Source organism: Temnothorax longispinosus, chromosome 9, assembly GCF_030848805.1.
Source record: "Temnothorax longispinosus isolate EJ_2023e chromosome 9, Tlon_JGU_v1, whole genome shotgun sequence".
NCBI lineage: Eukaryota > Metazoa > Arthropoda > Insecta > Hymenoptera > Formicidae > Temnothorax > Temnothorax longispinosus.
The window spans coordinates 992,322-1,011,867 of NC_092366.1; the positions used below are offsets into that span (position 1 = coordinate 992,322).

The 19,546-nt window shown below is 37.3% G+C and overlaps 4 protein-coding genes across 13 annotated transcripts in view; 1 reads left to right on the top strand and 3 right to left on the bottom strand.

Moving 5' to 3' along the window:
• The window catches only part of Dscam2 (Down syndrome cell adhesion molecule 2), an 89,236-nt gene extending 85,680 nt beyond the window's left edge, over nt 1-3,556 (top strand). For all 5 annotated transcript variants that reach the window (XM_071787843.1, XM_071787847.1, XM_071787842.1 and 2 more), the window contains exon 30: nt 96-3,556. In XM_071787843.1, coding sequence (XP_071643944.1) covers nt 96-342 — 247 coding nt within the window. In that variant the 3' untranslated portion in view covers nt 343-3,556. The remainder of the gene's footprint in view (nt 1-95) is intronic.
• A 124-nt stretch (nt 3,557-3,680) lies between these two features.
• On the bottom strand, nt 3,681-6,591 carry LOC139818860 (tropomyosin). Its single transcript, XM_071787861.1, has 6 exons — nt 4,994-6,591; nt 4,784-4,917; nt 4,375-4,563; nt 4,080-4,155; nt 3,872-4,004; nt 3,681-3,768 (listed from the first exon to the last, which is right to left on the bottom strand). Exons 1-6 carry the CDS (start codon nt 5,231-5,233, stop codon nt 3,686-3,688), a joined length of 855 nt encoding a protein of 284 aa, XP_071643962.1. The 5' UTR covers nt 5,234-6,591; the 3' UTR covers nt 3,681-3,685.
• A 303-nt stretch (nt 6,592-6,894) lies between these two features.
• Nucleotides 6,895-9,781, bottom strand: LOC139818859 (tropomyosin). The gene is made up of 7 exons (XM_071787860.1): nt 9,037-9,781; nt 8,504-8,782; nt 8,113-8,246; nt 7,771-7,959; nt 7,606-7,681; nt 7,401-7,533; nt 6,895-7,281 (listed from the first exon to the last, which is right to left on the bottom strand). The coding sequence occupies exons 2-7, from the start codon at nt 8,741-8,743 to the stop codon at nt 7,199-7,201; spliced, it is 855 nt and encodes a 284-aa protein (XP_071643961.1). The 5' UTR covers nt 8,744-8,782; nt 9,037-9,781; the 3' UTR covers nt 6,895-7,198.
• A 142-nt stretch (nt 9,782-9,923) lies between these two features.
• LOC139818854 (death-associated protein kinase 1) lies at nt 9,924-18,848 on the bottom strand. 6 transcript variants are annotated; one of them, XM_071787851.1, is made up of 20 exons: nt 18,629-18,848; nt 17,980-18,058; nt 17,781-17,893; nt 17,540-17,700; nt 17,340-17,460; nt 16,955-17,255; nt 16,572-16,620; nt 16,088-16,204; nt 15,734-16,006; nt 15,460-15,642; nt 15,282-15,396; nt 14,926-15,117; nt 14,594-14,835; nt 13,658-13,747; nt 13,257-13,421; nt 12,958-13,176; nt 12,719-12,898; nt 11,882-12,175; nt 11,467-11,789; nt 9,924-11,363 (listed from the first exon to the last, which is right to left on the bottom strand). In XM_071787851.1, exons 1-20 carry the CDS (start codon nt 18,666-18,668, stop codon nt 11,201-11,203), a joined length of 3,420 nt encoding a protein of 1,139 aa, XP_071643952.1. In that variant the 5' UTR covers nt 18,669-18,848; the 3' UTR covers nt 9,924-11,200. The 6 variants fall into 6 exon arrangements, with proteins under 6 accessions (XP_071643952.1, XP_071643951.1, XP_071643953.1 ...); XM_071787850.1 differs by having other exon boundaries at nt 18,626-18,848; XM_071787852.1 differs by having other exon boundaries at nt 18,616-18,847.
• Between the last annotated feature and the right edge of the window lie 698 nt (nt 18,849-19,546).

A 19,546-nucleotide genomic window follows, 5' to 3' on the forward strand; every position in this document is an offset into this window, starting at 1 on the left:
TTTCCAATTTCCAATATAAATTTCCATTATACAACGCTTTTATTCGCAACACCCGTCAGTAAGCTCGTTTTTTTTTTTTTTTGCTATCTCGTAAGATGGCATGTTCCCAGCAGGAGCTCTCTACGCACACTACTGCCGCCGATTTCGGTCGCGGAGACCGCGTTTGTCGGCGGCAATCAGGGGGTGGTGCCCACGCCGGGAAACGGGGACCGACCGGAGCTCAGCGAGGCCGAGTGCGACATCGACTCCCTGAAGAAACTGAAACTGGGGCTGCGGAGCTCGCTATGGTCGCGGCCAAGCACTCAGAATAATCCTTCATCGGATTACTCCATTGCCGTCTAATCTGTCCCTCGGATGTCGCAAACCCCCATGGTAGATCCTCTTTTTCTCTTAACCCCGTGGGCCAAAGATTAGGTAAATTGATCTCTTCCCTTCGTGTTTCGTCGAGAATTTCCTCGTGGCCATTTGTAGAGCCACTTGACTGCCACGTCTTCTGTCGATGGTAGGTAAATTACGTTCTGCTCGTTAACGCCGACGATCGAGGGAAAGGTGTGCATAAATAAGATATTGTGCGAGGAAGATCGAGGCAACGAAGATGGGCGAGTATAGAAGAACGCATAATGATTTCTTATCACATGAAAAATATTAAAGCTCTAACATTTATAATTGCGCTACTATTATGTAGGTTAATTTACATTTAAAAAAACTTTCGCATTCCGGATATTAATTTTTACAATATCTGGTCAACGATATACTTAATACCTATGTGACGCGACACTGTAAAACTGTTCTTCTATAAACGTGTTTCTTTGTTGATCGAGCCGAGAAAGCTAGTCGAAAGTATCTATAAGTACGTGCTTTTCCTCTTCCTTGTCTATAACGCGACGCGAGATAATACACGTGCGAGGAGTGCGTGAAGTGCGTGAGTGAGTCCGAGTCCGAATTGTGCGTGAATGATCGTTGAATCGCGTGTACGAATGCGTGCCAAAACGACAATTTGCTCAGACCGCTGCGAGTCGTTTCGCCGGCGGGCGATCCATTCGAGACCAAAGACTTAATCGTACAAACAGAGCACGGGAGAGTACTTCGCGTATCATGAACAAGAGAGATGGCAGACTGCTTCTGTTTCCACTGCAAAAAATTCCTTTTTATTTATATCAATTTTACATATTACTTTTCTTCGCTTTATTTAATCTTTCCGTAATAATTTCTGTTATTACAATACATATATATAATGTTGTTATAGTAGGATGAATTAATATATTTAACTTGCAACTAAGATGGTAAGAGATTTTAATTCATTTATTCATGGGAAGTACGTTTAACACGATAACGAAAATCACTAATTATTTTTGTTCATTATTTTATTTTGAATTTTATTAATTTATCGTTATTTATTATAATCATTATATATATAATTCTGTTTATTTCTATAATTTAATTTTTCTATATTTCCTCCACATTATCGATACTTAATAAAATTATCTTTTCCATAAATCAATATGAAGTAGCTCGAAGCTTTCGCCATCCTGGAAATTATGCTCGTCTGTGTTCGATGCGCGCATGTTATTAGGAATCGGGATGAGAACGGGTCAGAAAAGAAAAGAGACCGGACTTCCAAGTCTCCAAAAAGCGGATCGTTGACGGTTGGGCTCTGTTGCATTGTAAAGTTTATATATACGTACGAATATAGTACCGTTGATTACTTTAAGTCCGTTATTAAACCTAAGACTTCTATGTAGAACGTTTTTCCTGTAAACGCGGAGCGCGTTACGATCGGAGGAATCGAGTACGAAGCTAATCGTAGCGGTCTCGTTTCCCACTCTGTAAAAATGTCGGCCGAGACGTTTGAAGGAGAGAGCAACGATGAACAAGGTTCTCTCCTTCTTCAAATCTCTCTTCTAATGTCGTGCACCTTTGAGACTTCGTGATCTGACGCGACCAATCTTACTATTATGCAATAAGTCGTACCAGCAAAAAACTCCTTTTTCAGACTGAACTCGAAAGTACTATACGAAATCGCCATTAGAATTAATTAATTACGCGTGCGTCCCGCTGCGCTGCGAGCTTCCAATATTTCCACGACACTGCCATTCCGCAGACTACTTGTCGCGACCTAAAGGGTCTAATTGAGATCACTTTACACACTCCGGAACGAAAGAAAAGATGTTTTTGTAACTTTTACCGCGATCACAGTGACGTTTTTAACGTAAAAAAGAAAAAAACCTGTTTGGCCCCCTTTTTCCTGCCGACAAACGTCACTCTAAATAGTTAAGTATATGTGATGTTTTATATTCAGACCTCTGTGTGATGGCGTATGTATTTTCACTTCCTAGTTTATTTCAGCGCGAAGGAAGCTGCTCCGAATTTATTGTACGCTACCATACAACACGTCGACGATAACTTTGATCTTACGAAAAAAAAAGAGAAGTCTAGGAAGGGATTAAGAAATTCTAGTCATGCCATAATATTAAGGGAACGTTTAGAATTTCGGGTTTATCGCGAGATAATGCCGGTAAGTTAAGGAAAAATTGTGCGCGACACTACGAAGACGAGGCCGTAGATAATACGTATGTAGAATACAATATGTTTGAGTACACGGGCATCAAGACGCGTGCATACAGTCATGTACGACGCGTATGTTAATGTATATAAGGGAAGCACGTCAATCAAACTCGTAGTGTTCGATTAAATTCGATAGAGCAATCTTCGAAGAGGACAAAATGCGACTCGCCGTCTTGCTCTTGGTACGGTTGCCGGGACATTTTTCGTCGACACGATTTTTGTACATTTTTCTTGCGTCATGGACCGACCGAGTTCTGTCAGTAATCTTGCCGTAACCTTTCAGGGACCAGTTCTCTTCGTTATTACAATCGTGTAAGAAGCTAACGAAAAGTACTCGATGAGACTAATCAACGATCTCGAACCTGATCAACGAATTTTTTACTGCGCAATTTTTCACGAAACTAATTTGGATTAGACGGTCCTGCCATTTATCTGATTGCAATTTGGTACTTTAAGATCTCGTCGCGGTAAGGTGCTTTTGGTCGATTTATCGGATTTTTACATTGTTACCCCACGAACAATTACACGGTCCTCGAAGGACGATGCAGTGACACAACTCGGTGCATCCCCCATCGCCATTTGCGATAATCCGTGCAGCTCGGAGAATATACTTTAATTGTTGCATCTATATATGGACGGAGGAGGCGAGCGAACAAATCAAATGGACAATTGTTATTGTAACTACGATTAATTACGTCGTTGTAGAGAGAGAGAGAGAGAGAGAGAGAGAGAGAGAGGAAGAGATAAAGCTTACCGGCGCGAGTGCGGCGCAGACGGTCCAATCATGGCGTGAGATTGCGTTAAAAAATCATCGCAAAAGCTCCGTGAAATGAAGAAGCTTGCAAATTCTTTCTCCGTTCTGCGATCGGAGATTATACAATTAAAACAAATTGTCGATTAAATTTAAACTGTATTAAATCTGTGGTACGGCATTTCGATGCATTGTGTCGATCGTAGAATCGATTAAATAAATTGATATCGTGTAAAGTAACATAGGGTCGATTTTCTGGGCGAACCTCATGAGACATTCAATAAACGTGAGAATTTATATTTGTGTTCTTGTGCAATGCGAATCTTCCGATTGGCGATATACTTAATCGATCGATTTTGCAAAGTCCGCTCAGTATCCCGTAAGCTCCGAAAACGTGGAGTCCAGATCGTCGCAGATATATTTGTATTTTTCCTTTTCTTTTAGCAGATAATCTAAAAACGCGAACAAGACAATTTATTAATAACCCTCTCGGTATCGTTTTCAAAAGTGTGAAAATTTAAAATCTATAAAATATGCGTATAACACGATTATTACCTTCTCTCTTGTCAACTTCTTTTGCGAATATCTTGACAGTTTTCTCGGCAGTTATGGCACGTCTTTCAGCAGCCTTCAGTCTCACTTTTAATTCCTTTAGCTGCGCTTTAAATTCTTCTACCCTTTGGTTAGCCTGACAAACAATCTTTATATATTTCTAATTTTTTAGATAAAAAAGATACACTCATTAGCATAAAAGAATATCTACCTTCTCTTCGGACACCTCCAAGGACTTGAATATATTGCCGATGATAAATAACTCGTCTTCTCTCTCGAGAATTTTCCTAAAACAGAATATCCTGCGTCAAGCGTGTTAAGCTCTTTTAAGTGAGTAAAAAATCTTTCATGCACACGTATATCTAAATTATTTTCATGCAACGGTAAAAAGAAGTCCTCGAAAGTAGGATACATTGTGAAACGTTCCCGTTTAAACTGAAAATAGAGAAGTGGGAAAAGGTTCAGCCGAAAAGAACGCCAGTCTCTATATTTAGAGAATCGCGTACGCTTCGCTCGATTTAACTCTTTCTTCCGCCGCTTCGAGCTCGTCCTCGACGAACGCCAATTTCCTCGAAATCTCGTCCGATTTCGTGTCAGCGTCTTCAGCAATGAGCCTTGCTTCCTTCAACTGCGCCATCAATTGGTCCATTCTCTCTTCATCCTGCTTGCTCCTGTTTTCCAGGACTTTGCAGATGCTAAATAAGAATAGTTTCATGGTTATAACAGCTCATAATATTTCTCGCAAAAAAAAAAAAAAAAACAATGTTGGTGTTAATACAAATTTAATCTCTACAATACTTTAACAACTATTAATATGAAATATTTGTCGTATCAATTGTGTATAATACGTTAAAAAATATTTTATAGCAAAAAATTTGCATGGTAAATTTTATATAGAAGCATAAATATTTATACCGCTTTGCGTCTTCAGCAGTTTCCATGGCTTGCGCGAGTTTTACTTGAGCCGACAAACGTCGTTCCTCCGACTTTTCTAAATTCTGCATGCACTGCTGCATTTTTCTATTCAACACCGCCAGTTCCGACTGCGTCTGTAATTTTACAATTAATGTAGAAGCAAATCGAATTGTGTACGCATGTGATACATTTCTTCCGATTCACACTAACCACGATGTAGATCCTCTCCTTTATCTCAAGATCCCTGTTTGATTTCACCAGTTGGGCCTTACTCACTTCCAAATCGTGCTCCATTTGCATCAGCTTTTTCGCCAGTTCACGAACCTCATCCCTCAATTTTTCTTCCCTCCGATTTGCTTCCTTCGCCTGCTGATCGCATAGATCAGCTTTGTCCATCGCGAGATCTTTCTCGAGCTTTAACGTCTGCAGTCGTTTCTTAATGACGTTCATGTCTTCGTTGGAAAATAATTAAAAATATTCTTTTTAATCAACGATTGTTAACAAAAGTTTTAATAGATAAATTGTTGCGTTTAAATGAATTATTAAGTGGTAAAAATTAAATTTTTATTAGCTAATCAACTTTGTCGTACAGCAAAGATTTTTATAATTATTTTTGATATTTTTAGTTTACGATAATTATTTTTGTTTATATTATTTTCAAATCTTTTTATTGCAAGTTGTCCGATCAAGAACGCTCTTTGACTAAATCCACGTAAAACACTTTCACTTTGAAGTATCTTCTTGCCGCGTATAAAAATGATAATTTTCAGCTTTACACTCTGCTAAACAGAATTTTAATTACCGCAGAAACGAGCGAAGTATCAAAATGCAACGTCCGTGGGTTACTGTACTCAGTGACCGATGAGGACAATGTTTTATAGACTCAATGCAATGCAAAAGAATAAAAGCGACCGTCGCTTTAGTTAGGCTCAAACGAATTCTTGGACTCTTCTTAAAGCAGTAGTCTGCTTTGTTGTGCCGATGATTGTTGCCGATCGCAGATACATTGATCATTACTCTTATTTTGTATTATATCTGTTTAACAATTATTATGTTCTAAAATAAGTTTCATAATGGATGTAGTATATCTCTATTCTTTTACTTTAAATAACAGACATATCTTTTATTTCATATTTTGCGTGACAAACGTTAAGATATAAAGGTTCCTGCATGCTGGCTAAGTCCGCGTTAATAGTACACTCACAAAATTTGGCAAAATTGAATTAAAAGAAGTGAAAAATAACGTTAAAAAACTAAATTATTCTTACAACCTGCAGCGCTATTTCTTGTTCTAGTGCAGTTTTTTATAAAAATATTGTCGAAGGAAATTGATTGCTATAGCTTTTTTTGATAGCATCTTTTAATAACTTTTATATTTAAAATAATTGTTGTAGTGTTATAATATACCGAAGACTCCCATTTTATAATTTTATTATAATTTAACATGTGAAAGCAAATATTTATTTCAATTCGACAGCTGTCAAACAGCTTGTCTTCGTTCTTGATTAGACGCAATTCAATTCAACATATGTGGGTTATCAATTTATTGATTACCATAACGAAAAGGTAGTTTTCGGTACATTTTACAAGTCTATTCTATCGATTATAAAAACGCTATTTTATTGCAAACCATTTTTATTTTAATGTATATACGTTGCAAGAATTTTCATAATATATTTTTTCGCTCCTGACGTTATCAATCAAACATGGCTGAAGTGAGTCAACAGGAGCCACGGTCTTACATACACAGGAGCCTTATTTTCAATTTTACAGTTATATCTTTTGTCAATCTATTTTATAAATAATATTTAATATTAGGGAAATTGATTATTGATATTATATTAAAAAGCGAATAAAATTAAAAAATAACTTTTATTCATTATATTCCTATAATATTTATTTAGTCGTTTTTGAAAACTTTATAATATATTAACAGCATGATACATCAAGGATTAAAACTTATTAGAGAATTTGTGATACTATTTATTGAAAATACACATTTTACATTGAATGGTAAAAAGGATGCGCGATATCATGGCCTCGCTCGCGCGTACGACATTAAATCCCTCCAACGCCTCTGAAAGAAAAAGAAATAGATGAAATTGTGAATCTTTGATCGACATAGTGAACAACAAGCGACCATGAACTAGTTGTTCGATCTTGGCAAGATATTACACGAAGCGAAGCAGTTATAGTAACAAGTCGCATTGCATTGCCTTGTCCATCAGTATATTATTGCGCGAAGCAGATTATTTCTAATATCGCTCACGGCTCTCCGTACAACAAAACGAACGGCATTTAAGCGACTTTTAAGCACAACGAGCCGAACTAATGAATATTAAAAGATAGCGAATAAGCGGAGGGAAGCGTAGGATGAGTAGCAGCGAGAGTTAAATCAAGTCTGTCCGCAAGATGTTAATAGCCTGTCATCTCGGCGAATGTCGCGTCCATGTCGTCGCAGACCGCCTTGTACTTTTCCCTTTCTTCTCTGAGTTCGTCTGAAACAATCAACAATTCCTCTATGGTATAGAAAAGAAGAAAAAACAGAATCATTTTTTAAAAATAATTTATAGAATAATTGGAATACTTGGAAATAAAATCTACAGAAGAGTCTTACCTTCCTTCATGTCCATTTCCTTTAATAACGCCTTGACCGTCCTTTCGGCGGTGATTGCACGCTTCTCTGCTTCCTTCAGTTTTTTCTTCAAGGACTTCAGCTGCAGCTTAAAATCTTCTACTCGCTGGTTTGCCTGAAATCAAAATAATCGAGAAGTGATATTGCAGCGCGATTAATAACTATCGCAGTGTATATGTTACGTCACCTTCTCCTCGGATACTTCAAGGGATTTTACGATATTCTGTACAATGAAGAGCTCGTCCTCGCGTTCCACGATTTTTCTGCAAAAAGATATTTTAAGTGAGAAAATTTACACATATATATATTTTTTTTATATGTATGTGACGCAAATTATAATCGCTATGCATACGCTTCGCTGGTCTTCACTCTTTCTTCAGCAGCTTCTAACTCCTCCTCCACAAATTGTAATTTCCTGGCTATTTCGTCGGATTTCGCGTCAGCGTCTTCGGCGATTAATCTTGCGTCTTTTAATTCCGACATCAGCTTCTCCATACGTTCCTCGTCCAAGCGACTCCTCTCCGTCAGGACGTTACACATTCTGTACGTAAGAAAAAAGGAAAATAGCATTGCTTCGTCAAATCTTGTTCTATAATTTATCTTATCGGACAATTTATGTATAATCTGTTTAACTTATGTTTTGCAAACGTAACACATTTGCAAAACGTTAAAATCCGGCGTTAAATTTATGAACCTCTGCGCGTCGTCCGCGAGTTCGGTCGCACGTGCCAGTTTTAGTGTGGCGGAAAGACGCAGCTCCTCCTTTTTGGTGAGACTCGCTTCGATCTCTTGTACTTTCTTCGTTAAAACGGTACGATCTTGCTCAGCCTATATGTAGAACACGATTAATTGGTACAAGGTGAAAAGTTCTTTAGATAGATACTTATCGAAGAATATTGATTGCTATAGCTTTATAATAGCGTCTCTTAATAGCTTTTAATAATTGATAGCTTCAACAAATTATGTTATTATTAGAAAACTGTTTTCTTCGTAGAAATTTATCACACGTTTATGAAAAAAAAAGTTGTTTATATTGTAGGAAATCTGATTTAGAAAATCCATTTGTTTTAATCATTATTACGCACTCTGGACCAAGATTTTTCGCACTGCTCTAGATCAGCGGTTGATTGTTCCAAGTTAGCTTTGGCGATAGTATAATCTCGTTCCAATTGGACAAGTCGTTTCTGCAGATCTCTAAGATCGTCGTTCAGCCTGTCTGCTCTTATATTTTCTTGTTTCGCTTTCGTTTCATTGGTTTCGACCTTCTCGTTCGCGGCATCCATCTCGAGTTTCAACGCCGCGATTTTTTTCTTGATCGCCTCCATCGTGACGCACGATTTTGAACTTTCCTCTTATCAATTATCCTGGATATCATAATTATCTTGTAAAGTTAAAGTACAATTTTTTAATCGATGAAAATTACGCTAATAATTGCGCGATCAAAGCCCACAAAATTCATAAATCGCGCACTTAACTAAAATATAAGTTAAAATAAAATAATAAAAATACAAGTGTTTTAATTAAAATTAAAATATGAAAATATTTTAATTAATTCTAATAAAATCCTGAACAAATGTTTTAATTATTCACAGCGAGCAGTGGCGAGCAGGGCCCATACCTTAAATATAGCGAGTAAAAGAAGGACGACGAGTGGTGCAATCACAAGAACGTCGGGTATTACTCGCCGCGAGATTTCACCCCGTCATTCAACGCCCGATGTATCTGTATCACCCTATTAATCGTTTAATAAATTTCGCGCGGTGGTGCTGGACGAGCAGAGAAATTCCTACTAAGGGGGACACTCACTGTGATCGTGACGCTGATCCGCGGGGAGAATGCACAACCGGATGCTTTCGACAGCTAAGCTAAAATAAAACGAAACCGATTTCGGCGGCGATGCCGGCCACCTTCCCGAACTCCCCGATCCAATCCAATTCTATAATTGCTTGGGGACTTTGGCTGCCGTCCCGAAACTTACCCTCCGCCGTCGTCGCCGCGGCCTGCCTACGAAACGCGATATCTGCCCGTTCCCATGCTATTCTCGGCCCCCGAAAAGAATCCCGTTCCTGTTTTCTACCGACCACGTAATCAACTCCCCGTAGTAAACAGCCTGACTAGGTCCATCGTCACATAGGCCCGATTGACATTATGAGTCGCGTTAAAATGTCAATCTGCGTGAACCGGCTTCGAATCTTCCCGCTGATCGATGTCCTGCGGGAATATCGAACGAGTGATGTCACGCGCGGGAGCTTTCGATGAAGCCACACTAATGAAATTTAAAGTTCCGAGATTTGAGATTAAAAATCTACTTGAAAAGGATTTTATGACATTATAGAAAAAAATCGTATATCTAGAAAATAGATCGAGAAATTTAACAAGTTGAAAATAAGGGGGTAAAAACCATCCGTGGAATTATTTTACAAATCTAGAAATTAGCAAATAGACAGCCAAGTGAGATGAAACCTATTAGATGAAAATGATATAATAATAAATAAGACCATTAAATCTAGCGAAAGATATATTTAATAATTTCACCAGTTTATTTTTACAACAGTCTCAGATTATAACATGTAACTTCTTCGTTTAAGCTATTATAAGATGTTGATGAGAAAAGAGAGCTACCCGAATAAAATTCTATAGATGTTTCGATGTGAATGTTTTTACCGTTAATAGTTCATACTTCTTAATTAACTGTTACACGTTGGTGAGATCGATTTTCTAGTTGATTCACAAGTATGTAGATAAGTAGACTTTTATAATTGTAAATGTTACTTACAATAAAAAGTAACGCAGTTATGTTACAGAAGAATTAGTTTGACTGTTGTACTTTTAGTATATCTCTTTTTTTTAATATCGCATATACTTTTACCATTTTTGTATATGGCACGCAGTAAAGATGTTGCATAAAGTTCAATAGAAATATGCACTCAACTGTATTCGAATGTACATACACAGTCGATGTATCCAAAAGTAATAGTAAACTGTGCAAATTGTTGTTTCACTCTTTTTGCGCATATATACATGCTTGATAAATATTTCGAAGTATTGAAAAGCAGTGCATATTGACATAGACTTTTGGCAAGATGTAATACGTGTATATATATATATATATATATATATATATATATATATATATACACATACATACATATACATGTATCTGTATATATAAAGATCATATTGGCGTATCAAGAAAAGCGCTCAAAACAATATCAGTATCAAATATGATCATATCGCATATTACAATATGTAAATGCATCATTTCCTTGGAATTAACAGCTTCATATAACAAGAAAAATGCAAACTGCACAATAACACAACGCTTATTAATGTAATATTAACCACAGCACAATTCTATCAAGAAATAAAAAGTATTAAGTAATACCACTTTCTGTCTAAATAATTAATACAAATTAAAAGATGTGAGAAGAAATCGATTTCCATTTACAATAATCATACCACAAATCAATATAGTAATGTGAGTTAACAAGTACTTCATCGGCTAGTAAGTACAAAATAAAAAATAATAATAAAGAAAAAGAAAGAATATAAAACAAAGTACAAAAAACGTCACGGATCTCCCTTATATCATTCAGTTCGAAGCGCAATGCGATCAATCATTAAAGTTAAGTTACATATAAGAACATACACGTACTTAACAAATTAACGTACAATGTACACTGGGCGGAAATAGAAAGACAATGCTATCCATCAAACGTGCGGTGTTTCGAGAAAAAGAACACCTAGAAGGTGCTGATGCGCCATTGATGAGAGCAACATCGTCATCTGGAAAGATTAGACCCTGTCTCGGAGTCGATGGACATCAATAGCACGTAGGTTGGCGTATACGTGAGCAACAGGTGCACGGCGTCCTCGCGATCGAGTGCTCGCAATTGTTGCACCAGCAAACCTACGGTGCATTCCGCACCCGCGCAGTTCAGTAGCCTATGAATCAAATATGGAACTTTTAGAATACTCAGTTGCGTTACGACCATAGATATACGTCTATGGTTACGACGTAATCGGCATGTTTCAAAAGTGTTTTTACCTCAAAGTTGGACTGTCCACTGTACTATCTAGTTGGGCGACGCGATCCCCCAAACCGAGCCTTACAGCGAGTAAGCACCAATCTCTTCCGTGATGATCAGGTGGATCCAGCATCTGCGCCAGCCGCCGCTGCACAGCAGGCTTAATGTATTTTACAGGTTGCTTCGGTCCGGGAACGCAATTCTCCATCAATGGCAGACCGCAACTTACTATCTCCCACACGGTTTCTTGTTGGTCGTTTAGAGGATTCTTAAGGGTTGCCTCTTCGAGACCTTTGTCAATTAAAGCTGATATAACAGTGGCTGGCGCCCAAGAGTGAACTATCTGCAAATGTATTAAAATAAACACACACAATCACAATTTTTTTATTTTATAATATATAAATCTAAATGTGTACTTTTTTAATCTTTACTTACCTCGTCGTATTCTCGAAGCTGGCTAGGACTCAACCAATGCCTCTCGAGTAACATTCCAGGGGCGACTAATTCGATGGTTGTATCCATCGCATCCAGAATCACGCTAAGAAGAGCAAAACACTGCGCACTGGAACCACGCGGACCGCGAACTTGAATTTCCACGCAGCTGTGTTCCTCTTCCTCGAAAGTGATTATACTTTCACAAGGTCCCAAACATAGTTTTGATCCTCGCCACCACTGATACAGATCCGAATTCGATGGATCCCACGTTTGAGTAATTTTTCTCAGTTGCGCCTACAATTTCTCAGTATTTCAGTGTTCTTGCAAGGAGGCACTACGTGCTGCTCTTCACCAATTTCGATAAAACTTACAGCAATGGTAGAGAAGATGCTATCTACCAGTCTACCTAATACATGTAAAATCGTTTTTCTTCTTCGAAGCTGAAACGCTATTCTGTTTCTTCTAAATCAATGAAAAACTAAATAACTGAATAAACAAATAAAAAAATTAATTGATAAACATTCTCAGATTTAAGAAAAACAAAAATTTAAAAAGAAATCCGATATTATCCGTACGCGAGCTAGAGTGTTTTACGAAACACTAATTTAACACTCTAGTCGCTGAGCCATAACAGCTTTTATTGACCATTAAAGTGTCATATCAGAAGAAGGATCCACCTTTAACTACTTATAACTCAGCTTCGAAGATCCATTCTGAAAGACGGCTTTATATCTGTTAATTAGGTAGTATCTTCTATCATTGCAGTAAATTTTATCGAAATCAGTACTTTCAATATTCTCCTACTGTCACATTTTCTTTATTATAAAGATTGATTACCTGTAAGTGCGTAAATATAGCAGTTAAATGGTATAAAGGCGCTTCTTCTGGACAAAGACGTAAACCAGTGTGAGGTAACGCGTTGGAACATGGTTTCCACGGTTCCCATAAACCCGGTAGACGCTCTACAAGGTTTAAACACGGTATCTCGTACTCCACTTCGTCGTCATCCACTTCGCACTAAAATTTAATAATCAAATAATATAATCAATCAATTAATCAGATTTCCTAAAACATACCGGAACGCATAAATTGACTGCTTGTAAAGCTTGCAGAGCTTGAGCGGCAGGGCACGGACATCGTGCTTGAAAATCTTCTAAGGTGTAAACACCGGTGGTTCGACCGCCCAATCGTCCTCTTTGATCGGGGCTTAATTGCCAATTTAGCACATCTTGCCAAAACCATTCGGGACTAAGTACTATCAGATTTCCAGGTAAAAGAATGCATTCCCCCAAGTTCTGTAATTTAATATAAATACTTGTTATTAGAGAAAAAAGTAACATCTTATAAATTTAATTGGAATTAATAAACTACAAACCTGTAACTGTAATCCGAGATGTCTGCAATGTTCCAAACATACTAAAGGATTGATCTTTCGAACCTCGTTCAGAAATTCTTCCTGAGTAAGCATTAACGGAGGCACTTCTAACGACTGCATGTACGACCTCCATGCTTCGGCGAGACCAGTCCACACTAAGGCGCTCTATAATACGTAATTAATATCCATAGTAATAGAATTCTATCTTTATCCCAATATCACATTGATGCAGAAAATATATACAAGAGAGAGAATCTCTTTTATTCTTTTTAAGATAGATAATATAGTGCATGTATGTATACATGGGAGAAAGCATTAGTGCAACTATTGAACCAAAGTACAGTTTCAGTTTATACACATCATTCAGAATTATTTAAAGGAATTGAGAGAAGTATTTCGACCTGTTTATCAAGATTCGCCAGGGGCACGTATGTAGCCGCAGCACGCGGCGCGTCACGTCGGAGAATACTTTCTGCAACTTCCGGTCCATCCTACATCATGCATTGCATGCATTAAGGCTTGTTAATAAACATTAATGGCCAAATAACCAGCAACTAAAACATATGTTCTTAATAAATTCGATTCAATGTGATATACATATATATCACATGATATCGGATCTTTTTATTGGAAATGGTGCGCTCAATCAATCAAACATCGCAAATAATTGAATGTCGTCGAAAGTCATGGGACACAGAAGGTACTTTCAATATTTTCAATTATTTGTACATATATCAAATCAACCATGCATCATGGATGTCTCAGAGGAAAATCATATAAGTGATTATAGAAATTGTCGCATTGCCTCCGTTGAGAGTCAATGGCTGATTCGACAATATATTGACACTGTAAATTTCGAAATTGATGAATGAATTATACAAACAACAGCGTAATGAGGTAGATCATTATTGATCAGAACCGTTTCACGAAAGGTTAATGAGCACATTTATTACATGCTGTACAAATTTGTACAATTTCCTGCGGAAATGTGATTATTTACATAAGGTTGCGTTAGTTACAATTGCTTGTATCAACAGGCTGCAGAATCAAACGGTTCTGTTCGCATATATTTAGTATCAAGCATACTGATATCATGCATTTACTGATATATATTTCGAAGTGGATTAAAGATATGTATAATATCGATGGTAAAGATATATAAAATCAGAAGAGATTACAAATTGGCATCAGAAACAGATTTGCTGAATTCGTGATTGCTCGCCAATTTTTATTTCTGCATAGACAAGCGAGTGATGAGAAATATAATATCTCTTCTAATGTTATAGATGAAATATGATAAATTTATAATTTTACAAAGAATATAATCATCATTTTACCTCGAGAAATTCCATCCTTGCATTATTTAAATAAGATCTGAGGAGTTTCAGGCCAGGACTAGAAGGATTAGTTGCGTCTAATGCTACCATTTGAGGTTCTTCTCCTAAAATTGATGTAAAGTCTTTCAGAAATGGCAAGAGTGGTGCGAGTAGATTGCCGCCGTTAGAATTCGGAGCTAAAGGTTCTGGTGCGTAAGTACCGACTAAGATTACTTTTACGTCGTTGCATTTGCCACCAAATCCTTTAATAAAAGAGGCAAAAATTAAAATTACGAAATTTATCCACAAAAATTAATTACAATACAAAAGATTCAAACACAACAGTATCTTACCAACATTAGTCGGATTAATACGATCCAAAATAAATTGCAGCCAGAATTTTATCTGCTGAAGTTGAACGGTCAGCGGTTCTCTCAAACTGACTGTAATAAGATGCACTGCTGGTTGCTGGAATGTAAGTACGTAATGATAAGACGCCAGAAACTCTTCGCGTCCACATAACTCCCAAAAGACGCATTCGCCACCTGGTCAATTAAATACATCCATATGACATATTTAAGTTTTAAAACAATCTATCACATTAAATATTTAAAAATACATATTACAAAAGTGTTCAATCTCTATTACATTACCATAACTCCCATATATTTGTGTTAAATTAAGTAATAATGAAGTATAATTCGCTCACCTACATTACCGCGACTCCACTCTACTCCCTGAGTACCTTCATACTCACTATCGCTGTACTCAAAACTGAGAGACCCGTGTTTACTCGTCACGTCGAGTTCGATGCTTGGTTCTCTCTACATATCAATAATTTTTATTATTTATTTATCATTTATTACATTTTTATCGCATGCACCTACCTTAGCGCTACAATTCTGGCTTCTCGATCTTCGAAAGAAGCCAAAACTAAATAGTCCAGATTTTAAAGAATTGATTAATGATGTTTTTCCAGAGGCACAATGCCCGAGCAGTCTTATATGCAGCCGGTCTATCGGTCTGTGTGTCGGTTGCAGCTGACGAATGTAATTTTCGCGCTGATTCAACTAAAAATGATTTAAAACAAGATTCGACTTTCGCATAATTCTTCCAAACGTGGAAAGCATTGTGTATTGTAAAAAATATAAGAGAACTCACATTTCTCAATTTATCTAATAAATTTGCGATCTCCGGATGTCCATATTTAATCGCCGTGACGTCCGCTCGGATCCCTCGATTTGTTTTATCAACGTCGCAACCAGCAAGGCACAAATGTCTGACAAGATTAATATGTCCGTGACGAGCAGCTACATGTAACGCCGTGAGACCTTGTTTGTTCGGTGTGTCTAGATCAATTCCGCTCTCTATCAGCAAAATCGTCATTCCCTCGTCGCCAATCTCACAGGCGATATGCAAAAGAGTGTCTTCTTTCTGAAACAGGAACGTGCAACCATTTTATTCGGATTATCATTCGGTACGCAATATTAGCAAAATGAATAAAAGATGTCTTACAGAGTCTTTCATATTTAATGGAGCACCCTGTAACAGTAACTGAGAGACAGCCTCAACACAGCCACGCTTCACAGCACTGATCATTGCTCCACCGAGACCTTGAGGAGCTTCAGATTCCTGTGTATAAAGAGAATAAAATTTTTATCGGTATGATGCAACTGTAATTTCTTTGAAATTATAAAATAATTTTGCATTATCTTTTGTTGCGTGCAGCATGCATAAAATTAAAAAATATATTTTTTTTCAATAACCAAGGTATATATGTATGTACAATAAAAAAAATTGCGTATTGTTTTTAATTTAGTAATATATATTGTATGTAAAAAAATAATTCGTATATATCTAATATACGATATAACTGTACAACGGATTGAAATAGAAGTTGGTCAAAAAATGAATAAAATTAATTATATAATACATTGAAACAGAATGTATAATAAATCGCAATGTTTTTGAACAATGTGAGTCATTTTCAGGAACACACCGTGAGAATCCAGGGATGTTTAAGGCACGATTCAGCATTTCCTCTCTCCCTAAAATAAAAAAATAATTTTTTTTTTCTCGAATTAAAGTAAATATACCAATGCCTGGACTGTCAATGAACATGTACCTATGTCTGGACACCTTTATCATTTTAGTTAAATAAGTATAACGCGAATTAAAATAAAAGATAAAAATAGTTTTAATGTATTTTGAAACTTTAGTTATAGCATCCAAACGTTAATTTGCGTTTATACTTATTTAAGAACTAAAATGATAAAGGTGTCCAGACATAAGTACGTGTCCTCTGACTGTCTAGGCATTGTTACATTTACTTTATATTTATTAATAATAAGTTCACAAATTTATAATTCTCCTGCAACTTACTTTGGATCCTTGATCAACAAGGATCGTATAAAGTCTTTGGCAATCTCGGACACATTACTGAAATATTCATTGTCAAATTGGTATTGGCAAGCAGCAACGTTTGCGTATGTCTCTTGCTTATCCTCGCCTAAAAATGGTGAAGCTCCGCTCAGAAGAATATACGTTAATACACCAACAGCCCAAAGATCAGTTCCCAAGCTAAGTGGTTCGTAATTTACGATTTCCGGCGCCACAAATTCAGGCGTGCCAAACAGTGCTCTATGTTCTGAACCAGGTACCAGTCGATGCGATAGACCTAAATCTGTAAAACAATAGTACTGAAATTAATGACTAGTAAAATTATATTGATGATTATCTATTTAACACAAAGCATTGCAAACATTACCTATCAGCTTGATGCTAGGCATCGGTGGTGGTGACGACAGTAGAATATTCTCAGGCTTAATATCCAGATGAGCAACTTGGTGGGAATGTAAATGATTAAGTGCCATTAAAACTTGGCGCACCTTGGAAAGAATATAAATTAGAAATTATTCCCAGACCATTTATTAATGTATTTACTTTAGTCGTAATGTATTTACGTACCACATGAGCAGCTTCTGCTTCACCGGACGGAGTCCAATGAAATAATTCGCCTCCCGTAATCAATTCCAGGAGCAACACCACTGTTGTTCCTGTGTCTATTACTTTGTATAATGAAACAATGTTAGGATGTCTTAATCGAGCCAAAAGACCAGCTTCTCGTGCTAAAAAAAATTACCATATTAGAGTATTTTAAGAATAAGAGTATCAGCAATGTATCAGGCATAGCTGAAAAAAATACTACCAATGTCAGCAGCAGCCACACCTCTGGCAACTCGCCTCTTTCGCATAATTTTTGCGGCGTACAATGCTCCAGTTTTTATTTCTTGACATTTTCGTACAATAGCAAATTGACCCCTGTATTTTACAAGATTGCAAAAGTCATTGAACGTTAAAGAAAAACATCAATAAAAGGAAAATCAGTTAGAAGTAACAGCGCTTACTTGCCAATCTCTTCAAGCAGCTGATAGTTCTTTTCAATCGGTTCATGGTGGACCTCCATTAAAGTGCTCCACACAGGATCTGAGCAATAAGCATAACGTTATTGCATGGTTTGAAATTAAAAATTAATTAACTTATATATCAATATTATATCAGCTGTTGTTCTAAATTAAAAATATTCTCATCTACACAATCTATACACCGATAAACAAATTTTAAAATGTGCACAATTAACATTAATTTGCTATGCAATATCCAACATTTTTCAAATAATAACAAAAGTTAAGTCAAACGCGACAGTACAATTATGTTCCAGACAATTTAATGGGGGCAAATGCAGGTGCCGGTCCTCGATATTGCACACCGGTGCAACGTCAACACGCCGCAAAAATTAGCTCGCAACGACAGTCGGACAGTGATGCACAGATCCGAACGGACACGGACGATCGATGGACGTCAGCGATCAACAATTGGACGTCGCGATTTACGACGGTCAAAACCCACGATCCCCAACAACATGTTTGAAGCGAAGCCGAGTCGCCCGTTGTCAAATTCCGTAACGACGGTCCCCTCTCCCTCCAGCTACCCTCTTGCTAATGAGATGTGACGGAGAGCGTGAAGAGAAGTCGATTTCTTACTACTGCTTACTACCGTTAGACGTTTCCAGCTGGCGAGACGTGCCAGGCATCATCTCCCGATCGTGCTCATCGTTCGGTCGACGGTCAATCCGGACAGCTTCAAACCTTGCAAGTAGCCGTTATGGAAATCGCGCTGCGTCCGACGGCCAGGACGGCCTTCACCCATGCCGGCCGCCCCACACACATAATCGATATGCCTTATGTCGCGTGGAACGCCATCTCCCTACTGCTTCCTACTTACCACCGAGCCGACCGGGCGCCGACCGAGAGAGAAGCTGCCTGGAGCGACTGGAGTTACCGGAAATAAGTTGGCGCTAGAAGTTTATATTTTTTAATAAACACTAGCCTAAACTTTTACAGTTTACCCATATGTATTGATAACTGGTTTTTATGCCAGTTAAAATGACCAGTTAAGATCCAATAAATGTTATCTCGCAAAACAGAAAAATTTCTTGTAGCGATTATTTTAAAGTTGATCAATTTCGCGTTAATTTAAATTATATGAGATCTCAAACTCAACATCTCGAGTATTCGCAAATCGTCGCGTCGCGTTAAAAGAGTCACGGTCGGTCTCGCTCCGCGTGTACTTGGCGCGAGAAACTACCGTGTCTCTTGATACTTGATTTTGAATAATATTTATTTTCCAGATTTAGCATTTTTAATTATATCATATTTATGGTAAAATTACTATTATTCGCGAAAAGTAATAGAATTTATTCGAATTATAGGTATACGCAGATATCCTCTAATTAATATTCTTTTTATTCCTAGTAGCAGTTGCCATCGTTTGCGACGTATTGTAGACACGGCTTCCGATAGGTTGAAAATTTATTGCCTGTTATACCCTCATTCCCTGGGGCTCGATTCTTGAATTTATTCGCGAGAAACGTATGCGCAAATGTTGTTCTTACAAAAAAGTTGCAAGTTAATT

Bases quoted from the DNA above. Each gene is read 5' to 3' on its own strand.
- LOC139818860 (XM_071787861.1), bottom strand. From the start codon at position 5,233: ATGAACGTCATTAAGAAACGACTGCAGACGTTAAAGCTCGAGAAAGAT. The intron at 4,918-4,993 runs GTTAGTGTGAAT...GTAAAATTACAG, and splicing joins AGGAGAGGATCTACATCGTG to ACGCAGTCGGAACTGGCGGT. The intron at 4,564-4,783 runs GTATAAATATTT...ATTCTTATTTAG, and splicing joins ACTGCTGAAGACGCAAAGCG to CATCTGCAAAGTCCTGGAAA.
- LOC139818859 (XM_071787860.1), bottom strand. From the start codon at position 8,743: ATGGAGGCGATCAAGAAAAAAATCGCGGCGTTGAAACTCGAGATGGAT. The intron at 8,247-8,503 runs GTGCGTAATAAT...TTCTACATATAG, and splicing joins GCGAAAAATCTTGGTCCAGA to GCTGAGCAAGATCGTACCGT. The intron at 7,282-7,400 runs GTAAGACTCTTC...TGATTGTTTCAG, and splicing joins GGAAATGGACATGAAGGAAG to ACGAACTCAGAGAAGAAAGG.
- LOC139818854 (XM_071787850.1), bottom strand. From the start codon at position 18,668: ATGATGCCTGGCACGTCTCGCCAGCTGGAAACGTCTAACGGTA. The intron at 17,701-17,780 runs GTAGTATTTTTT...AATTTTTTTTAG, and splicing joins TGTGGCTGCTGCTGACATTG to CACGAGAAGCTGGTCTTTTG. The intron at 14,836-14,925 runs GTAAGATACTGT...CTTTTATTAAAG, and splicing joins TATTAATCCGACTAATGTTG to GATTTGGTGGCAAATGCAAC.